At 41.2% G+C, this 21,266-nt stretch overlaps 2 protein-coding genes and 1 pseudogene across 11 annotated transcripts in view; 2 read left to right on the top strand and 1 right to left on the bottom strand.

The window, feature by feature from the left end:
- The window catches only part of ascc2 (activating signal cointegrator 1 complex subunit 2), a 65,457-nt gene extending 44,365 nt beyond the window's left edge, over positions 1 to 21,092 (bottom strand). For 2 of the 3 annotated variants that reach the window (XM_080208373.1, XM_080208375.1), the window contains exons 1-4: positions 20,563 to 20,655; positions 14,074 to 14,175; positions 3,059 to 3,217; positions 1,843 to 2,013 (exon numbers count right to left, since the gene is read on the bottom strand). In XM_080208373.1, coding sequence (XP_080064499.1) covers positions 1,843 to 2,013; positions 3,059 to 3,217; positions 14,074 to 14,157 — 414 coding nt within the window. In that variant the 5' untranslated portion in view covers positions 14,158 to 14,175; positions 20,563 to 20,655. Of the gene's footprint in view, positions 1 to 1,842; positions 2,014 to 3,058; positions 3,218 to 14,073; positions 14,176 to 20,562; positions 20,656 to 20,977 lie in introns of those variants that run through there. The other variant, XM_080208374.1, reaches the window with a different exon arrangement.
- LOC145356211 (U2 spliceosomal RNA) lies at positions 400 to 600 on the top strand (annotated as a pseudogene).
- The window catches only part of mtmr3 (myotubularin related protein 3), a 96,842-nt gene continuing 96,592 nt past the window's right edge, over positions 21,017 to 21,266 (top strand). For all 8 annotated transcript variants that reach the window (XM_080208364.1, XM_080208371.1, XM_080208369.1 and 5 more), the window contains exon 1: positions 21,017 to 21,130. The gene's annotated coding sequence lies outside the window, so the exon portion shown is untranslated. The remainder of the gene's footprint in view (positions 21,131 to 21,266) is intronic.

Below are 21,266 nucleotides of genomic sequence, written 5' to 3'. Positions count from 1 at the left end.
AGACGATTGTGCAATGTAGTCAGGCAGTAGGGTTCTAAAATAAAGGCTTTTTGAGTAACAAAACATTTTCAAAGGAATTATATCACTGAGATATAATGTGGGGTCACATTTGTACTTGCACTGCAGTTATCTTAATGTATTCTAGGGAAGAATACTCACATTGTGCATGTCTTAAGCTTTACTTGCCTGATTAGATAACTTCAGGTTTCACACAAATATGTTGTTTCATTACACAAGATAATTAATAATTGGCAATTAGTCATTGCAGAATTTCTTATGTATTTTTGCATCCAAAACCCGCCAGTGCAAATAACTTAAAAGAGAATATGCGAGATGATGAAGTCTGTTCAAAGTCAACATTTCCAAATACTACTTTTACACAATGTACTTTCATCTAAATTAGCTTCTTGGCCTTTTGGCTAAGATCAAGTGTAGTATCGACATGCTGTACTTGGTTGAAGTCATTAGGTTACATTTTTAGCTTCATTTGAAGCAATTTTTTAAAGCGGCACCTCGGCCTTTTGGCTAAGATGAAAATGAGATCAAGCCTTGGAGGAGGAGCTATACCTACTCCAATCAGCTTGGATCATGTAAATCAAGCCCAAGACAGGAGCTGAGAGCCCTGTCTTGTCAGCTTGGATCGGGAATGTCTCAACTTGTTGGGATTCTGAATTGTATTTGATTTGATTGGATTGAATTGGAATAAAGAATAAAAAACGTAAACAATTTACTATTGGTGAAGAATTCCATTAATCTCCAACTGCTGTTATATAATGAAATAGACAGTAAGTGCTTTAGACACAAATATATTGCTAACGTTGTGAAAAAACATGTTTAGGTTTAGAAATGAATTTAAGAATTGCACTTGCCTTCAAAATTTAGAGAAAGCCACTAAACTATTCATTGTAATTTAATTGCATGTCACGCTATTTATAGCTATTTGCAATTTAGATTTATCATGTTCTAGTTTGCCACAAGTTCTTCTACACGTTTAGGCAAACATTATTTGAAATATAATGCTTCAAAGTATCAAAAAAACTATAAATAAACTAATTACTTCATGGTCTATTTTTCCTGACTTAGAACCTAACAGACAGAAAAAAATGGGAAAAACAATGGGAAAATGCCCTATAAAGTGAATGCTCATTTTGTGGCCTTATTGGAAAGATTCTATGGTCCAATTAACCGCAGTACAAGATTGTTATTCAGTGAAACCCTGTTTGAAAGTGCAAGCAAGTCAACATCAGACAATGGCAGGATTTTCAGGACCGCCCCCAGTGGTCAGATGACCTGCAGATACTTTTAAGATAACAAATAAACAGCGGGGGCATCAACTGCAGACTTACTTATCAACAAAATTGGAAAAAAAACTTGATTTAGCAAAATTTAAAGCTACTCAACTGATTTTCCTGAAACTTCGAATCACAGAATCCCTACAGTGCAGAAAGATGATATATGGCCCATTGAGCCTGCACCGACGACAATCCCACCCAGGCCCAATCGGCGTAACCCCATGTATTTACCTTGCTCTTCTACCTGACACTAAGTGGCAATTAAACATGGCCAATCAATCTAATCCACACATCTTTGGACTGTGGGAGGAAACTGGAACACCCAGTAGAAACCCACACAGACACAGGGAGAGCTTATAAACTCCACAGAGACAGTCGCCTGAGGCTGGAATTGAACCCAAAACCCTGGCACTGCTGCCTCTAAAATTGCTTCACTACAAATGTCCATGATAGTACGTTTATGTTCAGTCATGGGTATATGGCCAAATGCAAACTCCCATTAAAAAGTTGTAGAAAAAGAAATATTCTGGGGAGAAACCAAAATAAATACTTTGGACTCTTTGTGGGTGGACATCCTCAGATAGGTCATAAAAACACTGCGATGGAGACGTTTTTGCATCTCTGCTACGGCTGGATTTGGTTTCCCCAGTTCATCATACTGACGAGGCGTATAACGCAAGAAAGAGTCCAAGCACTTCTGCAGGGTTTCGTCAAAAATAACCTAAAAGTGAAGAGAAAGGAATTTGGATTCTCATAAAACAAAGTTTTACACTTTGCATCAACTTGTTCCATTACAAATCCCAACGTCCACTTACAATGGAATTGGTTGTATAAACTTGCCACAATGCTAGGCCACTCATTTCCCAGTGGATCTGTTGAAGCATCATCATTAGTATTGGGCTTTAATTACAATATGACAAGCTTATATAAACAGTTTCCATTATTAAATAAATGCTAATTTTAACAATCTATTGCTTTATAGAAAAAACTCTTAAAATATGCCATTCTGAATAAACAGAGTTAAGTCTCATTCAAACAGTTTAGTATTGTAGCAGGTTTGGAATAAACAATAAACCTATGTGGGTTTTCCAAATAGCTACACTATAAACAGGGGTTTACTTGAATTTTTTTTTAAATCGAGTGATTGGGAACTTGATCTTGGGAATGTTCATGCAATATTTGGTTTTTAAATCCAGAAGTTATTCAATCCATTTCCACCTTCTGACCACAAAGATTAGTTATTGTCCACTAAAATTAGTAGAAGTATAAAATCAAGTGAATTTTTTGGAAATAACTTTGCCAAAATTTCAGTGTAAGATGTTACTTTATACACACTATCATTGTACTTTCTGAAAGAAAGGAGAGAAGATCAATGCTGTAAGTTTTTTTAGAAATTATGTAAAAATAAAAAGGACCATATTCTTCTTCAACTTAACACAAAACTAAATGAAATCATCATACAAATGACATAATTACTGCTCACATTAAGAAACAATTTCTGAACATGTCAAACTTCTCTCTCAAATTGGACTTTTCAAAGTGGCCGTGTTATTCAAAATCAAAGTTCATTTCATGTCCAGTCCAATATATATTCTATTTGTCTATTAACCCACTTCAATTTTGTACTTATGAGTTGCAATGTATTGATCATTACTAACTTGTAGCTCCAACAGAAGCAAACACATAAGGCTCACCGTAACATTTAGAAATGAAAATATTTACTTGCAAAAATGACATGACTTGACACAGTAAACAGTTTCTAATACCTGACACCAAAATTTATCGTGAGGAAGGGTGAGCAACCAATCCAGATCTCCAGCAATGAAGTTTGCACGTTCCAGAAATTCTTCCACCAGAACTGGTGTGCCATCTTGAGGTGGGGGCTTGTATAACACAAAGTAACAATCTTCTTTCCTGCTTGGATGCTGTTTGTTTGGAGAAATAAAACAAACCTTAAGTGATGGTGCTGAATACACATTTAGGAATATAAAAATCATGGTGATACAGAGCTCAAGTAGTGCTGAAATAAAAAGTGAGATGCTGTTAAAGTTTTTCATCTTGCAGTCATCAGGACAGAGTCACAAGAATATCATATCTCAAAGGGGAACAACAATTTATGTTTCATGAGCAATAGGTGCTGACTGGTAGAGTCATTGCCATGGAGAATACACCAGGGAACAATTAACTGCCAACCTATTATTCAAATTCAAACCAGACAGGTTGACTCTGATTGGTCAAAGCATTGCCATGGGGAATGAGTGAGGGAATGGCTACCCCCAAGCTTTTGTTTAGTTGAAAAAGCTGCTGTATGTAGACATTTTCTTTCTGTTTGCAAATGACAAAACCTCAAATGTGAATAAATGTAGCTTCTAACATGCATTATTGCTCCCCTTTTGAGATTTGGTATTCTTGCAAATCTGTCCTGACGAGTACAAGGTGAAAAGCTTCAATGCCAGTTCTTTTTTTTCCGGAAAACTCGATATACGTTATTAAATATCTAATTTGCTTAATTTTTTACTCCCCAGTAATAAACCATTTTCTAAATAGGCTCCACAGTAATCACATTCATACTGCTCTTTAACAAGCCACTAAAAAGTTGCTTGTTGGATAGTTAAAATGTTGTCTCCATTGTCCCGTTAGGAATCATCCCTTTTCCAGACTCCGATTAAATAATGAGAGCATTATTTAAATAAGAGCATAAAAAGTTCAAGGCAATAAGATCCTGAATGGTCTTGACAAGGTAGAACATGGGTGAGTCCAGAATTAGGGAGCATTGTTCTAAAATTAGGGGTCAACATTTTAGAGCAGAGACGAGGAGAATTTTTTTTCCCTCAGAGGATTGCACAAGTTTGGAATTCTCTGCCTCAGAGGGTGGAGTCATTGAATACTTATAAGGCAGAGGCATATAAATTCTTGTTAGGCAAGGGTAAATGGGAATGCAGAACTTGAAACATGAAAAAAACCATGATTTATTGAATAATGGAGCATGCTCAAAGTCTGAATGGCCTACTTCAACTCCTATTTCATGTGGGTTATGACAAGAAAACAAAAATCACTGAAAGGAGTTACTAAAAAGTTTTATATCTTTATTAGAGACAGATCACACAGTGAGAACTTAAATTAACATATTAATAAAGCAGGTAAATTAGTGGCAATATATAGTTAGACAATACCAATAACAAAGAGTTAATACTGTTATTTCTGGACTAAACACAGGGATAACTTACTGAAACATTGGTCAGCGTTTTATATGGTGGTGCCCTGCAGCCATAAGTGCTGCTGGTGGACAAATAAGCAGCCAGAGAGACTTCCATTCCTTACTGGAGAAGAAGTCCTACTCTTAATTCCTGTGCCAAGACTACATTAATGAGTGCTGCCAGGACTGCAAGCCAGGTAAGTCTGGGAACTTGGTCAGGGATGTTTTGGGTAGTTTAGGGAGGAGAGCAGTGTGATTTATAGAATAGGTGGGTAGCAAGAAAGGAAGGTAATATCTATAGGGAGCAACCATCTGATGTGCAATGGGCACCCCCTAAAGATGGTACCATCCTTCCTTCCCAAAATTTGAAAATGTTTTTTCAAAAATGGCCTGCCCACTACCATTTGACTTCCTCCACAAGCATTGACAACCTCCACTGAACCATGATTATTTATTTAAATATGGCAAGCAGGCTGCCAAATTTGACACTCATCCACCCCCTGTATTACGGCGTGAAGCAAGGGGTGGATGGTAAGGTGATAGTGTTTTACTCGTTCCCCACGCCGAACACATGCTCAGCAGAGCACGTAAAATCCAGACTATTATGCTGATGTTCATAAACAATACCTTTGATAACTGATAAACAATAAATTATATACAAGAATCAAAATTCAGCTTTTAGATCGAATTTGATCTTGCAAATATTTGTTAGACACCTTCCAAACATACTTCTTATGGTTATCTATTTGGTAGCTACCCTAACCATGGCTGTGGGAAAAACGTGTCTTAAAATCTCTCCTGTAATAGAACAGAAATGATGAAAAATACCAATTGATACTCAACACTGCAAATATTTTTATTGCTTTCCCAGGAACGTACAAGTTGATTTCAAAGTCTGTCAGTTACACAGGACAAAGGAAGAAAAATTTTCCAGAGAACAGTTGGTGCCTCAACACATCATAGAGTCATAGAGGTTTACAGCATGGTCCACACTGCCCTTTTTTTTAAACCCCTAAGTTAATCCCAATTGCCTGCATTTAGCCCATATCCCTCTATACCCATCTTACCCAAAGAACTATCTAAATGCTTTTTAAAAGGCAACATATCAGAAAACTTAAGGAATATCATTGGCAGAAAACATATAATCCACACAGGGAGGCAGGAAAACAAACTGTGAATTAAAGTAAAGGCTGCATCAGCATGGTCACTTTATTCTCTTATTAATGAGATGAATTTAATAATGTTAGATATTTCTTTGCTTAATGCTTTTAATGAATTACAAAGGTTGGGAGTTCACGTCTCACCCCAGGATTTGAAAACAATCTAGACTGACACACCAGAGAGTACTAAGGGAATATTGCACCATTAGAGGTGCTGTCTTTTGGATAAGATCTTAAATTCCTTGTACCTTCTCTGCAAAAGATGCAATAGTACTCTTTCAAAGAGGGAGCAAGTTATTCCCTGAGTTGTGCTCAATTATTTATCCCACAATCAACACTGCAAAAACGTATTATCTGGAATATTACCACATTGTTGTCTGTGCAAATTTATTGCATGCAGATTCCCTACCATGTTTCCTACATTAGAACACTAACTATACTCCTAAAGAGCTTAATTGGCTGTAAAGTGCTTGGGAAAATTTGATGGTCATGAAAGGCACTATATAAATGCAAGTCTTTCTTTTCATTCCCCCATAGCTCAGCAACTAAGTATGGTGTGCAGCTACACAGTAACCAAGTTGGGACAAATTATCTCTAGCTCTGGCTGACAGACAACGCTTCCTTTATTGTCTATTCATAGCTGCCCTAGGATTGTGGTAATCCTCCTATTTGAGCATTTGCAGTCTTTGTGCTGATGGTATTCCCACTGTCAAAATTTCAGGACATTAAATTCTTTTAAAATGAAGGATTGGCATTGTTTGTTCAGGTATTACTTAGAGAATTTGAAGATGATGGCATGCTCATGACTTTGCTGTTCTTGTTTTTTTTTAAAAATAGTAGTCTATGGGGATGGAATTTCTGTCAAAGTAAGCTTGCAAATTGTTGCAAAGCATTCTGTAAATACTATTTGTTGCAGCTACAGAATAAGGGAGAGGCTGCATACAAAATATTCTATCACACTACTGAACTGAGCACCTACCCCAACCCCAACAAAATTCCCTTTCTACTTTGGCAAAAGGGAATTATCCAAGCAGACAGAGGGTCAAATTAGAAGATTCCTGACTGCAGAGTTAAGCTCTTCACTAAACAAATGATTTATTATTGAGGAATTTCACCAGGTACTTTTACATGAAACCTGTTATCAGTATACTAAAAAAAAGACAAACACAAATGTGGAATGATATTATTTATTTCCTGCCCCAATTTTATGATGTTGGCAGTTCTATCTGATCAGCTTTCAGAGATGACATTTTGTGATCTTGTTTAATTTTGTATCGTGTACAAATGCAATAATACAAAGTGCTCACTAATCATTTTCTGTTAGCCAATCCACATTTTCAGAACTTCAAAACTGAGAAGATTTGCATTTGATCTGAAAATGTCTGTAGATTCCCATAAGCTGTTACAAATTTATGAGTGATTCCCCATCTCTTGTGACAATGGGCTATACATTAGTTTATTTTGTAAAGCATTTGAGTCCCTGTGTGCACAATATGATGGGATTTAACTAAAAGGTACTAGTTCTTATTATATTCATTAATTCTTCACATAATTTAGTGATGCCTTCCATGATGCTTCAATTGTGTGCACAGTTTTTGCAGCAAGTATTAAAAACTTATCTTTGCAATATATTTAAATTCAGATGAGTTGAAATATTGGTCACAAACTTTTTTTCCCCGCACATGACTTGACAAAAAATGCTGGGTTCTGCATTTGGATTGGGCCAAACCACAAAGAACACAATTATACTTTGAGGCAAGTACAAACAAATGCGACCTTGTGTGTGCCTCTTCATGCATTAGCGGAACTGTCCAGATCAATTAATAACAAGAAACCAATTTATGTGCATAGTCTTATTATTTGCTTCCGCATATAAAGTTATTTGAAGAGAATTGGCCAGAGCGATTACCTTTAGAACAATGGGGAACAAGCTCAATGCATCTCTGTAGGAATTTAGTTGGTACTTTGGACCATTGCAAAATGGTGCAAAAACTGCAGGATTTTCTCATGTCTTGGAGAAATTGTGAGCTCCTATGGATACATACTGGCATTCTGTTGCAAAGTCGTTTTGAAGTTGTCTAGCTTCATCTTTGCATTCCACTTTGTGGAGCTATTGCCCTTCACCCAATTAGACAATCACCGTTGGCCATTACCCTCACTTCCATTAACCTCCCACCAATTCCAATAGCTTGTCTTCTCTGACCTGGCTGTAGCCAACACTTCCAACACCCATGTGATGCAGTTGCTTTAGTGGATTGAATGCAGCTGCATCTTCAGGATGAGATTTCCTCTCCACAAAATGCAGCATAATTCAAACCCCAGGGGAGCAACAGTAAGGGAGAAATCAACATATAGATTAAAATTAATCTTCAGGGCAGTGGTATTTCCTGGATCCCACATTAATAACAAAGCCACAGTGTAAGTAGCCCTGTTCATATCTAATGCATAATTATAAGGAAAGTGATTTATATTGTTTGACAAGTTGGTTTAATATTCTGATTGAAAAACAAAGGCTTTTCTGTACGGTAGGATGAGAGAAGAATTGGCGAATGTGGACTGGGGGAGCGCGTTGCAAGGTAGGTCTGCTGAGGAGCAGAGGAGGATCTTTAAGGAGATCTTTCTTGGTGCTCAGCAGAAATTTATTCCGATGGTCACAAAGGACAGTAGGAGGAGAGGTAATAAGCCGTGGATAACGAAGGAGGTGAAGGAAAGTGTTAAATTAAAAGCGGAGGCGTTCAGAGTAGCTAAGAGTAGTGGGCGAGAAGAGGATTGGGAGAGGTTTAAATGTCAACAAAGATTGACAAAGAAGTTGATAAAGAAGGGCAGGAGAAACTATGAAGCTGGGCTAGCGCTTAATATAAAAAAGGATAGCAAGAGTTTTTATAAATATATAAAAAGGAAGAGGCTGGCTAGGGTGAACGTTGGTCCCTTAGAGGATGAGAAGGGGGACTTAGTGGTAGGGGATGGGGATATGGCTGAGGTCCTGAATAACTTTTTTGTTTCTGTCTTCACGGAGGAGGACGTGAATAATTTGCCGGGTGTTAGCAATGGAAAGGTGGTAGGACTGGAGGGTCTTAATGACATTACTGTTACGAGAGAGGCGGTGCTCGACAGACTGGAGGGGCTGATTGTGGACAAGTCCCCAGGACCGGATGGAATGCATCCGAGGGTTCTGAAAGAAATGGCGGAGGTGATAGTGGATGCCTTGGTGGTTATTTTCCAGACGTCGCTGGATTCCGGGGAAGTGCCGGAAGATTGGAAAGCGGCTAATGTTACACCGTTGTTTAAGAAGGGTGCCAGGCAAAAGGCAGGGAGTTATAGGCCGGTGAGTTTAACGTCTGTTGTAGGTAAAATGTTAGAATCCGTCATCAAGGAGGAAATAGCGAAGCACCTTGAGAGGAATTGCTTGATAGAGCAGACGCAACACGGTTTCGTTAAAGGGAAGTCGTGTCTGACAAATTTACTGGAGTTCTATGAGGATGTGTCTAGGGCGGTGGATAGAGGAGAGCCGGTGGATGTGGTCTTTCTGGATTTTCAGAAGGCGTTTGACAAGGTACCTCACAAGAGGTTATTGCAGAAGGTCAGGGGACATGGAGTTGGGGGTAGGGTGTTAGCGTGGATAGAGGATTGGTTGTCAAATAGGAGGCAGAGAGTGGGGGTCAATGGGTGCTATTCGGATTGGCGGATGGTGACTAGTGGAGTGCCCCAGGGGTCGGTGCTGGGGCCTCAGCTATTTACCATTTATATAGATGATCTGGAGGAGGGAACCGAGTGTAAGGTGTCGAAATTTGCTGATGACACCAAGATTGGGGGAACGGCAAATTGTGCGGAGGCTGTGGAGAGTCTGCAGAAGGATCTAGATAGGCTGGGCGAATGGGCCAGGAAATGGCAAATGGAATTTAATGTTGGCAAGTGCGAGGTGGTCCACTTTGGTAGGAATAATGGTAGGAAGGATTATTACTTACATGGCGAAAAACTGCAGCAAGCGACGGTGCAGAGGGATCTCGGGGTCCTTCTGCATGAGTCGCAAAAACCCAGCTTGCAGGTGGTCAGGAAGGCAAATGGGATGCTGGCCTTCATAGCGAGGGGGATTGAATATAAAAGTAGGGAGGTCTTGCTGCAGCTGTATAGGGCATTGGTGAGGCCGCAGCTGGAGTACTGTGTGCAGTTTTGGGCGCCGTACTTACGCAAGGATATTTTGGCCTTGGAGGGAGTGCAGAGGAGGTTTACTAGGCTGATACCGGAGTTGAGGGGGTTGAGCTATGAGGAGAGGCTGAATAAACTAGGCTTGTACTCGTTAGAGTTTAGAAGAATGAGGGGAGATCTCATTGAGACGTATAAGATGATGAATGGGATGGATAGGATAGAGGTGGAGAGACTCTTCCCGCTCAGAAAGGATAGTAGGACTAGGGGGCACAGCCTCAAGATAAAGGGGGGGGCGGCTTAGAACGGAGTTGAGGAGGAACTTCTTCACTCAAAGGGCGGTGAATCTCTGGAATTCTCTGCCCGTTGAAGTGGTGGAGGCTACCTCGCTAAATATTTTTAAGACGCGGGTTGATGGGTTTTTGATAAGAGAGGGGATTAAGGGTTATGGGGAGAGGGCGGGAATGTGGAACTGAGCCACGACAGATCAGCCATGATCTTATTGAATGGCGGGGCAGGCTCAAAGGGCTAGATGGCCTACTCCTGCTCCTATTTCTTACGTTCTTATGTTCTTATGAACAAGAAGAAAATTCCAAGCAGAAGGCATGATTATCTGGGTATCTGAGACAATGTGACTCTCAAATAACCTTTTGCAGAACTTCTCTTTTTGCCAGGAACTGTTAATGTAAACTAGTGAAACAATTTGTCTGGTTAAATCTTCTATGTTAGTAAATGAAGGGTTTTTTTTGCTAGGAGGTGATGCCAAACTGACTGCCATTTTGGATATAAAAATCTAATACATATAAAGGTTTTTCTCATAATATAAAATACAGATTAACAATGAAATTAATGCTATTCTTACCAGCTCAGTAACTCGTGATTGAATGCTTGATTCCGTTGTAAAAATGTACAAATTTGTCACATTGACATACCTCACAAAATATCTTGTTATAGTTGAACGAATTCTGTCAGTTCTCAGCTGGCCTATTGGCACGTTCTCACAGAATGGAATGAGATGGAAGATATATCCGTCATATCATAAGATATACTGATTGGATAACTCACAGAAGTTACTGAATCACGTATGTGGCCACTCCCAAGAGTGATAAAACAGCTCTGAATTTGCAGTCAGCTGCCAAGTGATGCCACTCTCCACTGCCTCTTAGAATTCTGCCACAAGCTCTATGGTGTGGAAATCATGTTTCCTGATATTAATTTCACTTTGACACAATCTATAGGGGATCTCTGACATCCAGCAACGGCAATGTCATCAAACAACATATGCAGCCCATCACATTGAAGAATTTTCAGAGACAACAATCTAGAAAACAACAGGCCAATTTTACCTGTCATTCGCTTTCTATAATATTGCAGAGACTGGAATAATAATTGAGTGAAAGGTGTAAGGAGGTGCGGAAATTTCATAAACTTCTGTCTTTTTTTAAAAAATCCATGGAAATATAATGAAATGGAAATATTTGACACTTCGTAACTGTGAAATTAGCTTTTGAGCTGGTGAGTGCTTAACAATAATTAGTGTTTAACAGTAATTATCAAGTTAATACTCTGTTAAAATCTCAGTTACATCCTATTTAACAAAGCATAGCTTTATGCAAGAACAATAACACAGAAAGTTTAAGTTTGCATCAATTCAGTGATTTTGAATTGAATTCCACCTTAATTCAGTGATTTTTGAATTGAATTTAATCTGCAAGAACTTTAATTGCAACCCTGTGGAAGAGTGGGGCAGCACTGATAGTGATTTCTATTTTTAATTGTACATGTGTAGATGCCAAAAGTTGTGTTCAATTTCACTGCAAGTGAAGGCTCACAGTTTTGCCATCATTACACAGCAAAATTAGGGCCTAGTTTTCACTAAAAAAAACACTTCTTGGGCAAAATCGAAGTCAATTTCAATGGCCCAAGTAAAAACTAAAGCCTCAAGCAATTAAGAGAAAAGTGGTTTGAGCCAGAAATTTTAACTTAGAACTTTTGTTTCATATTTAACTTAAAATTCTCAACTGCTTCTGTCAACTTACATTTCTATGGTATTTTACACAAGTAACAACGTCCCAGCAGCATTCTTCAGAAAGAAAATGTGCAAGGAAAGAAAACTGATTCTTTTTGGTAAAAGGCCAAAAAATGTTGACGTTGCTTTATAGAATAGTACAGGAAAGGTTTCAACATATGATACCAAATGTTGCAAAATGGAACACTGCCCGTGTTTCCAGGCAGCACCATAAATTACCGTAGGGTTGTCCAAACCTCAGGGCCACACAGTTACATTCACGGAGCCCATGAAGACATCCTTTTCTTCATCTGCCTCCTAAGCACTATTACATCAACTGAATGTTGTGCACCATGGGTAGGAATTCATGCGCAGCATAGATGTTTGATCATTTCAAAGGCAACTGAAAGTTGAAGCTAGAGGTAGTGCTGCAAGAAGGGGACAATGTAAGTAGGCAGGGACAGGAGTGATGGGTGAATGGAACAGGATACAGGTGACAGAGTTTTGAATGAGCTGAAGTTTACATTGTACTCAGGATGTAAAGCTAACCAAGAAAGCATTTAAGGAATTTAATCTGGGAAGTAATAAAGATACAGATGATTATTTCAGCAGCAGATAACCATGCCTTACAAGCCTGATTGAATTTTTTTGAGAATGTGTCTAAACACTTTGACAAAGGAAGAGCAGTAGATGTACTTTATATGGACTTCAGCAAGGCGTTTGATAAGGTGCCCCATGCAAGGCTTATTGAGAAAGTGAGGGGACATGGGATCCAAGGGAACATTGCTTTGTAGATTCAGAACTGGCTTGCCCACAGAAGGCAAAGATTTGTTGTAGATGGGTCTTTTTCTGCATGGAGGTTGGTCACCAGTGGAGTGCCCCAAGGATCTGTTCTGGGACCCTTGCTCTTTGTGACTTTTATAAATGACCTGGATGAGGAAGTGGAGGGATGGGTTGGTAAGTTTGCTGATGACACAAAGGTTGGAGGTGTTGCGGATAGTGTGGAGGGATGTCAGAAGTTGCAACGAGACATTGATAGGATGCAAGACTGGGCGGAGAAGTGGCAGATGGATTTCAACCCAGATAAGTGTGCGGTCATTCATTTTGGTAGGTCAAATAGGATGACAGAATATAATATTAAGGGTAAGATTCTTGGCAGAGCGGAAGATCAGAAGGATCTTGGGGTCTGGGTTCATAGGACGCTCAAAGCAGCTTCGCAGGTAGAGGCTGTGGTTAAGAAGGCATACGGTGTACTGGCATTCATCAATCGAGGAATTGAGTTTAGGAGTCGGGAGATAATGCTGCAGCTGTATAAGGCCCTGGTCAGATCCCACTTGGAGTACTGTGCTCAGTTCTGGTCACCTCATTACAGAAACAATGTGGAAGCCATAGAAAGGGTGCAGAGGAGATTTACAAGGATGTTGCCTGGATTGGGTGGCATGCCTTATGAGGATAGGTTGAGAGAGCTTGGTCTTTTCTCCTTGGAGAGATGAAGGGTGACCTGATAGAGGTGTATAAGATGATGAGAGGTATTGATCGAGTGGATTCTCAGAGGCTTTTTCCCAGGGTTGAAATGGTTGCCACAAGAGGACACAGGTTTAGGATGCTGGGGAGTAGGTACAGAGGAGATGTCAGGGGTAAGTTTTTCACTCAGAGGATAGTGGGTGCGTGGAATCGGCTGCCGGCAGTGGTGGTGGAGGCGGATTCGATAGGGTCTTTTAAGAGACTTTTGGATAAGTACAGGGAACTTAGTAAGATAGAGGGTTACAGGTAAGCCTAGTAGGTAGGGACGTGTTCGGTGCAACTTGTGGGCTGAAGAGTTTGTTTGTGTAGTTTTTCTATGTTTCTAAACATAGGGGCAAGGCAGACAACCTTATAGCGATGGAAATGTGCTGTCTTTTCGATGGAGAGGATATGGGCTTTGGAATTCAGCTGGAAGTTAAATAAGATGCAGAGCTCAACTCGAAACAAACGTTGGAAAGTGCAATCGAATTGGTGCACAGATATAAGTGTGATGACAGGAGCCAAGGGTACTGGCTTTGGTCTTTCCAATGCTTAATCGGAGGAAATTGTGGCTCATCAAACGTAAACGGCTATAAATACAATGAGAGAGGGGTAGTGAGAGATTGAACCGGGTGTACATCAAAGGACATATGGAAATTTACCCAATATCTTTAGAGGAGGAGAGAACTCAAGGATAGGTCACTAGAGAACAAACTTAACATAGCTTGCAATGGTGTACTGTTAGAGATAGGATTTAAGCATTGAACTCACCAGTGCTGGTAATTGTTGGGTTTTCCCAGTCCTTTTGTCCAGTTCAGGTAGCTGCAATTGATCTAGAGGCAGAGTCTGAGGCATGATGTATTTTCCTTAATGCTGGCATTAAAAATAACAGAAACCACATCAATTTGAACTGTAACAAATAAAACCATTCAAGTTAAATGTTACTACTTTTGTTATTGAATTTTGCATGCAAATTTGGCAAAATAATCAAAGATCCACTAAAAGCCTATTTGAATGTCCATTGTGAGTTGCAACTTGCTGGATCGTTACAAATTCACCCAACCTTTTATGTAATGTAGACAAACCGATAAGTATCAATATTCAAAAACATTGTCTTAATTCTATGCATCTTTAGTTAAACTTTGTTTTAAAGACAACTTGACCGACAAATGATGGTAAAAAACGTCAGAAACGTGCTAAATCAATCATGCTGATTTAATTTTTGTTTTCTAATAATGCATAAAATGAATACATGTATTTTAGGATATGGAAATTATGCATTTTACCAGAGACACTTGGCAATTTGCCAAGTATTTGATTTAGAAATGCTGAATTTTCATCTTGCAACTCCCAATAGTTTTTATTTTAGACTTCAGGTAAGAAAGGTTACTGATCCCTGATGGAATTGTGTTACTGGGGTACTGAAGAAGTGCTACGTTGCCAGCCAGCTTTCATACATCAGGTATTCAATTGAGTTCCATCTGCCTTCTGTTTTGATCATAATATATTCCATGCCACAATTCAAAAAACAGGATGTTTGTCTGCTGAGGGAGGAATATTAACATTCGTCAAAGAACAGACTAACTGTTTACTTATTTAATTTGCTGTTTGCGAGATCTTGATGTCCTCAAATATTAGGTATGTTTACCCACACAAAAAAAAATTTGTTGGTTTTGAAACACTTCACATCCTGGAAATTTAATAAGACACTGTAGAAATGCAAGCTTTTCTAACCAAATAAAAAGCTATGAAAACATTGAATTATTTTAAATTCTGTATATATTTTTTCTTCCAGGGTATGTGGATGTCACTGGCAACCTATCCCTATTGATCTAGAGCAGGTAAGCTGCCTTAAATCATTGCAGTCTATCTGGTGCTGATATACCCACAATGCTGTTAGGAAGGAAGTTCCAGGATTTTGATTGCAACCACGAAGGAACAGGTGATATAGTTCCAAATCAGAAGGACATGTGCCGAGAGGGGAACATGCAGGTGCTAGTGTACCTGTGCATCTGTTCCCTTGTCCTACTCGGTGGTAGAGGTTGCAGGTTTGCAAAGTTCTGTCATAGAAGCTTTGAGGAGCTGCTGCAGTACATCACGTAAGAAGAACATAAGAAATAGGAGCAGGAGGAATCCATCTAGCCCTTCGAGCCTGCCCCACCATTCAATAAGATCATGGCTGATCTGGAGTGGATCAGTTCCACTTTCCCCCCATAACCCTTAATTCCCTTGTCTATCAGAAATCTATCTACCCATGACTTAAATACATTCAACGAGGTAGCCTCCACCACTTCAATAGGCAGAGAATTCCAGAGATTCAGCACCCTTTGAGTGAAGAAGTTCCTCCTCAACTCTGTTCTAAACTGCCCCACCCCCTTATTTTGAGGCTGTGCCCTCTAGTTCTGCTATCCTTTCTAAGCGGGAAGAATCTCTCTACCTCGACCCTATCTAGCCCCTTCATTATCTTGTAAGTCTCTATACCACTATATCATCATTGGTGGTGGGAGTGAAATTCTAAGTCAGTGGCTAGGGTGCCAATCAAGCTGTTTGTCCTGGATGATATAGAGTTTCTTGAGTGTTGCTGAAGCTGCACTTATCCAGACAAGTAGACAGTATTCCATCCTGACCTTTGCTTTGCAGTTGGTTTACAGGTGTTGGAGAGTTAGTGATTTACCCATTGTATAATTCCAAGTCTTTGACCTGTTCTTGTAGCCATGGTATTTGTATGGCTGGTCCAGTTCAGTTTAGAAATCATAGAAACCTTACAGTGCAGAAAGAGGCCATTCTGCCCATCAAGTCTGCACCGACCACGATCCCACCCAGGACCTACTCCCATATCCCTATGTATTTACCCACTAATCCCTCTAACCTGCGCATCTCATGACACTTAAGGGGCAATTTTAGCATGGCCAATCAACCTAACCCGCACATCGTTGGACTGTGGGAGGAAACTGGAGCACCTGGAGGAAACTCACGCAGACATGAGGAGAATGTGCAAACTCCACACAGACAGTGACCCAAGCCGGGAATCAAACCCAGGTCCCTGGAGCTGTGAAGCAGCAGTGCTAACCACTGTACTACCATGCTGCCCAAAAACAACCTCCAGGATGTAGATAGTGGGGGATTCAGCAATAGTAATAATGCCACTGAATGTCATGGGGTGATGGTCAGTGCCTAGCACTTATATGAAATGTTACTTCACTTAGCAGCCCAAGCCTGAATGTTGTCCAGGTCTTGCTACATATGGACATGGACTGCTTCAGTATCTGAGTTACAAATGGTATTGAACATCATACAATCAGTGAACATCCCCACTTCTGACCTAATGAAGAAAGCAAGGATATTGATGAAGCAACTGAAGATGGTTCAACCTGGAATCCCGAGGAACTCCTGCAGCAATGTCTCAGACTGAAATGACTGCCATCCAACAACTGCAGCATTGTATTTGGACAAAGACTGTGATAAAGTCGGGAGCCTCGCGGCCTTTGAGAAATCTAAACTGAGCACAAACGAGCAGGCTTTTGTTGTGTCAGTGCCGATAGTGCTGTTACAGAATTGTTACAGAGAAGGTAGCCATTTGGCTTATCGTGTCTGCATCTGATTTCTGAAAGAGCAATTCACTTAGTGCCATTCTCCTGACAATACCTTTCATCACTTTGCTGATAATTGAGAGGAGATTGATGGGGCAGTAATTGGGCAGATTAGATTTGTCCAATTTTTTTGTAAACATGGCACACCTGGACAATCTTTCACATTGTTGGCTAAATGCCAGTGTACTGGAATAGCTTGGTTAGGATCATGGCTAGTTTTGGAGCACATGCTAGTATTATTGCCAGGATACTGTCAGGGCCCACAGCCTTTGCAGTATCCAATGCCTTCAGTTGTTTCTTGTTATCATGAAGTGAATTGGATTGGCTAACATTCACAAAAACCTCTTTAGGACTCTTGCATTTTTTGATAAAACTATCAAAAGGAAGAATTGTCCCCAAGGATTCATTTTCCTCTGTCTTAGCTCATGTGATAGTTCTTGGGTAGTGAAAAAGAAATTCAGCTGTAAATTGCAAATATTAGTGCATCAATAACAACCACCGAATACCACCTGTACAAGGCATCAGGAAATTTCAGATATACACCGACACAGCATTATCACTGTACAGTTGCATTAAATGCTACGTGTTTTCCACTGGCTTATGAAAAAACAGAATGATGAATGTTAATTTTTTTTGGTATTTTGAGAAATTCTCAGCGGTATGTTACTTTTACTCCTCCTAAACCTGGATTATACCTGGACAGGATACTTCAGGTTATACAAGTTAGGTGAAAATAATAAGAACATAAGAAAAAGGAGCAGGAGTAGGCCATCTAGCCCTTCGAGCCTGCCCCGCCATTCAATAAGATCATGGCTGATCTGTCGTGGCTCAGTTCCACTTTCCCGCCCTCTCGCCATAACCCTTAATCCCCTCTCTTATCAAAAACCCATCAACCCGCGTCTTAAAAATATTTAGCGAGGTAGCCTCCACCACTTCAACGGGCAGAGAATTCCAGAGATTCACCACCCTTTGAGTGGAGAAGTTCCTCCTCAACTCCGTTCTAAACCGCCTCCCCTTTATCTTGAGGCTGTGCCCCCTAGTCCTACTATCCTTTCTGAGCGGGAAGAGTCTCTCCACCTCTATCCTATCCATCCCATTCATCATCTTATACGTCTCAATGAGATCTCCCCTCATTCTTCTAAACTCTAACGAGTACAAGCCTAGTTTATTCAGCCTCTCCTCATAGCTCAACCCCCTCAACTCCGGTATCAGCCTAGTAAACCTCCTCTGCACTCCCTCCAAGGCCAAAATATCCTTGCGTAAGTACGGCGCCCAAAACTGCACACAGTACTCCAGCTGCAGCCTCACCAATGCCCTATACAGCCGCAGCAAGTCCTCCCTACTTTTATATTCAATCCCCCTCGCTATGAAGGTGGTGTGGTTCTAGCTCTCTCATGCATGTATGTAAAATCAGAGCAAGATGGCAATGAATCAAAAGCACCACAAGATGCACACTGACTTTACTGTATTACAATCCCAATTGGTGTTATAACTGAACTGGAAGGTCCCAGAATGCAACCTTGACTCAAAAGCCTGCAACTTTCACTTTAAGAAAACATGGAGCGACAGAGTCACAGGACCGCTAATTGGTCTAAGGAAAAACAACATGAAAAATTGAATTATTGTTCAATACTCTTTTACTCTCCCCTTAGCTTAATGAATACAAACAGATTTTAAGATTAACATGGATTGCAAAGTACATCTTAACCTACAGTGGTCTTATTAACACAAAGTGTCCTGTCCTAGTACAATCCAAGTTCAAGCACACAGATTGGTTATAGTCAAATACACACACTCTACTCTGAACCCAAGTTAGTGTCTGTGGATTTCTCCTCAGAATCCCCCCAGATGATTGTCATATGAAAGTACCCAAACCCCATTCCCAAAAGCATGCTGTAAAATCTTCTTTTCATTAACAATTTGCGTTCCAAAACACAGACCAAATTTCCCAAATGACTTTTCTAAACAACATTTCTGCTCTACTTTTAGCAATGAATCCAGTATCCAGGTTTTACACCTTCCCCTTCAGGGTTTCCTTTGTCTTGACTGCCATACAAATTATTCACAATTGCTTTATAAGAACATAAGAACATAAGAAATAGGAGGAGTAGGCCATCTAGCCCTTCGAGCCTGCCCCGCCATTCAATAAGATCATGGCTGATCTGTCGTGGCTCAGTTCCACTTTCCCGCCCTCTCCCCATAACCCTTAATCCCCTCTCTTATCAAGAACCCATCAACCCGCTTCTTAAAAATATTTAGCGAGGTAGCCTCCACCACTTCAACGGGCAGAGAATTCCAGAGATTCACCACCCTTTGAGTGAAGAAGTTCCTCCTCAACTCCGTTCTAAACCGCCTCCCCTTTATCTTGAGGCTGTGCCCCCTAGTCCTACTGTCTTTTTTGAGCGGGAAGAGTCTCTCCACCTCTATCCTATCCATCCCATTCATCATCTTATACGTCTCAATGAAATCTCCCCTCATTCTTCTAAACTCTAACGAGTACAAGCCTAGTTTATTCAGCCTCTCCTCATAGCTCAATCCCCTCAACTCCGGTATCAGCCTAGTAAACCTCCTCTGCACTCCCTCCAGGGCCAAAATATCCTTGCGCAGGTGCGGCGCCCAAAACTGCACACAGTACTCCAGCTGCGGCCTCACCAATGCCCTATACAGCTGCAGCAAGACCTCCCTACTTTTATATTCAATCCCCCTCGCTATGAAGGCCAGCATCCCATTCGCCTTCCTGACCACCTGCTGCACCTGCAAGCTGGGTTTTTGCGACTCATGCACAAGGACCCCGAGGTCCCTCTGCACCGTCGCCTGCTGCAGTTTTTCGCCACGTAAGTAATAGTCCTTCCTACCATTCTTCCTACCAAAGTGGACCACCTCACACTTGCCAACATTAAATTCCATTTGCCATTTCCCGGCCCATTCGCCCAGCCTATCTAGATCCTTCTGCAGACTCTCCACACCCTCCGCACAATTTGCCTTTCCCCCAATCTTGGTGTCATCAGCAAATTTCGACACCCTGCACTCGGGTGAACAGCAATGTCACATGAGTAATTTTCTGGAAAACTGGGAATCTAGTGATCTAGCTAGACACACTGTTTGCAAAATCGTGTATCTGTTTTATACTACTTGCTTTGCCCCAGGATCACAACTGAGACAGCACGGTGGCACAGTGGTTCGCACTACTGCCTCACAACACCAGGGACCCAGATTCAATTCCCCGCTTGGAGCACTGTCCATGTGGAGTCTTTGTGGGTTTCCTCCAGGTGCTCCGGTTTCGTCCTACAGTCTGAGAGACATGCTGGTTAGGTGCATTGGCTACGCTAAATTCTCCCTCTGCGTACCGGAACAGGCAACGGAGTGTGGCAACTGGGGGATTTTCACAGTAACTTCATTGCAGTTTAAAGTAAGCCTACTTGGTGAGACTAATAAATAAACTAAAGCCAAACTAGAACAGCGTCTTTAATTTACAAGTTCCCACTGGACAGGGTGTCTGCATTTTTACTTTTTCTATGTTACGCATCGACAATATGCGACCTCAAGACAAAAAGAATCATAAGTTATTTTTGACAAACAATTGGAACCTAATTAATGAGTTAAAATTCACAAAATCATCCTGTTGAAATGAAACCTCGGGAGTAACGACACTTTCAGCAAAGAACTGTACCTCTCCGAACATCTGCTGTCCAACAAGTACTTCCGGTTCGGAAGGCGTTTCTATGGCGTTAACGTGGCAATAGGGTCATCATCGGGCAGTGCGAGCCCAAGTACGCAAGCGCATCTCTGCCCGCCGCCTGGTCTCAGGCATCACCGAGAGTCATTTTTCGAAACAAATCAGCGCTGCAAACTGCCTCGATCACCAGAGGGGGCGCTGGTTAGCTCCGGTACTGCGCGGGCGCATGCGTTGCGGACCGCCGGCCGACCGGCTGCCCGGCGCATGCGCCGCGATGATCGACCGGCTGACGGGCCGGCGCATGACGTCGTGTTTTTAGTAGACGTTCCCCTCCCCGCTCCCGCCGCCATGTTCTGAGCAGGCAGCTCCTATCTGTGGTAGGAGAGAGAAAAAAATAGTAATAACAAACCGGAATGCTGATTGTTCGGTGAAAACCAAACGGGGGCAGCTTCGGTGGTTGCGGCGTCTGCTTTCCCCTTGTTCCTGGAGGGACAGCCTCTCGTTTTGTTTCGGCTTGGAAGCGGCGGAGGGAAAGAAGCCGGTGGCCGCTTTGGCACCTCAGGTTAGTTTACAAGTTGTTTGCTCTCAGGGTGTCCGCCCTCCATCTTGACAGCGTTCGGGAATATGCGCCGAATACACCGTCCGGGGAGGGGAGACTTTGCCCTTTCATTTTCAAAAGTACACCCGTTTGTTTCTCT

Source organism: Carcharhinus amblyrhynchos, chromosome 20 (genome assembly GCF_965287045.1).
Source record: "Carcharhinus amblyrhynchos chromosome 20, sCarAmb.v2.hapA, whole genome shotgun sequence".
Classification (NCBI taxonomy): domain Eukaryota; kingdom Metazoa; phylum Chordata; class Chondrichthyes; order Carcharhiniformes; family Carcharhinidae; genus Carcharhinus; species Carcharhinus amblyrhynchos.
Note: the sequence above shows the minus strand (reverse complement) of the source record. Positions and strands in the feature narration are given on the sequence as shown.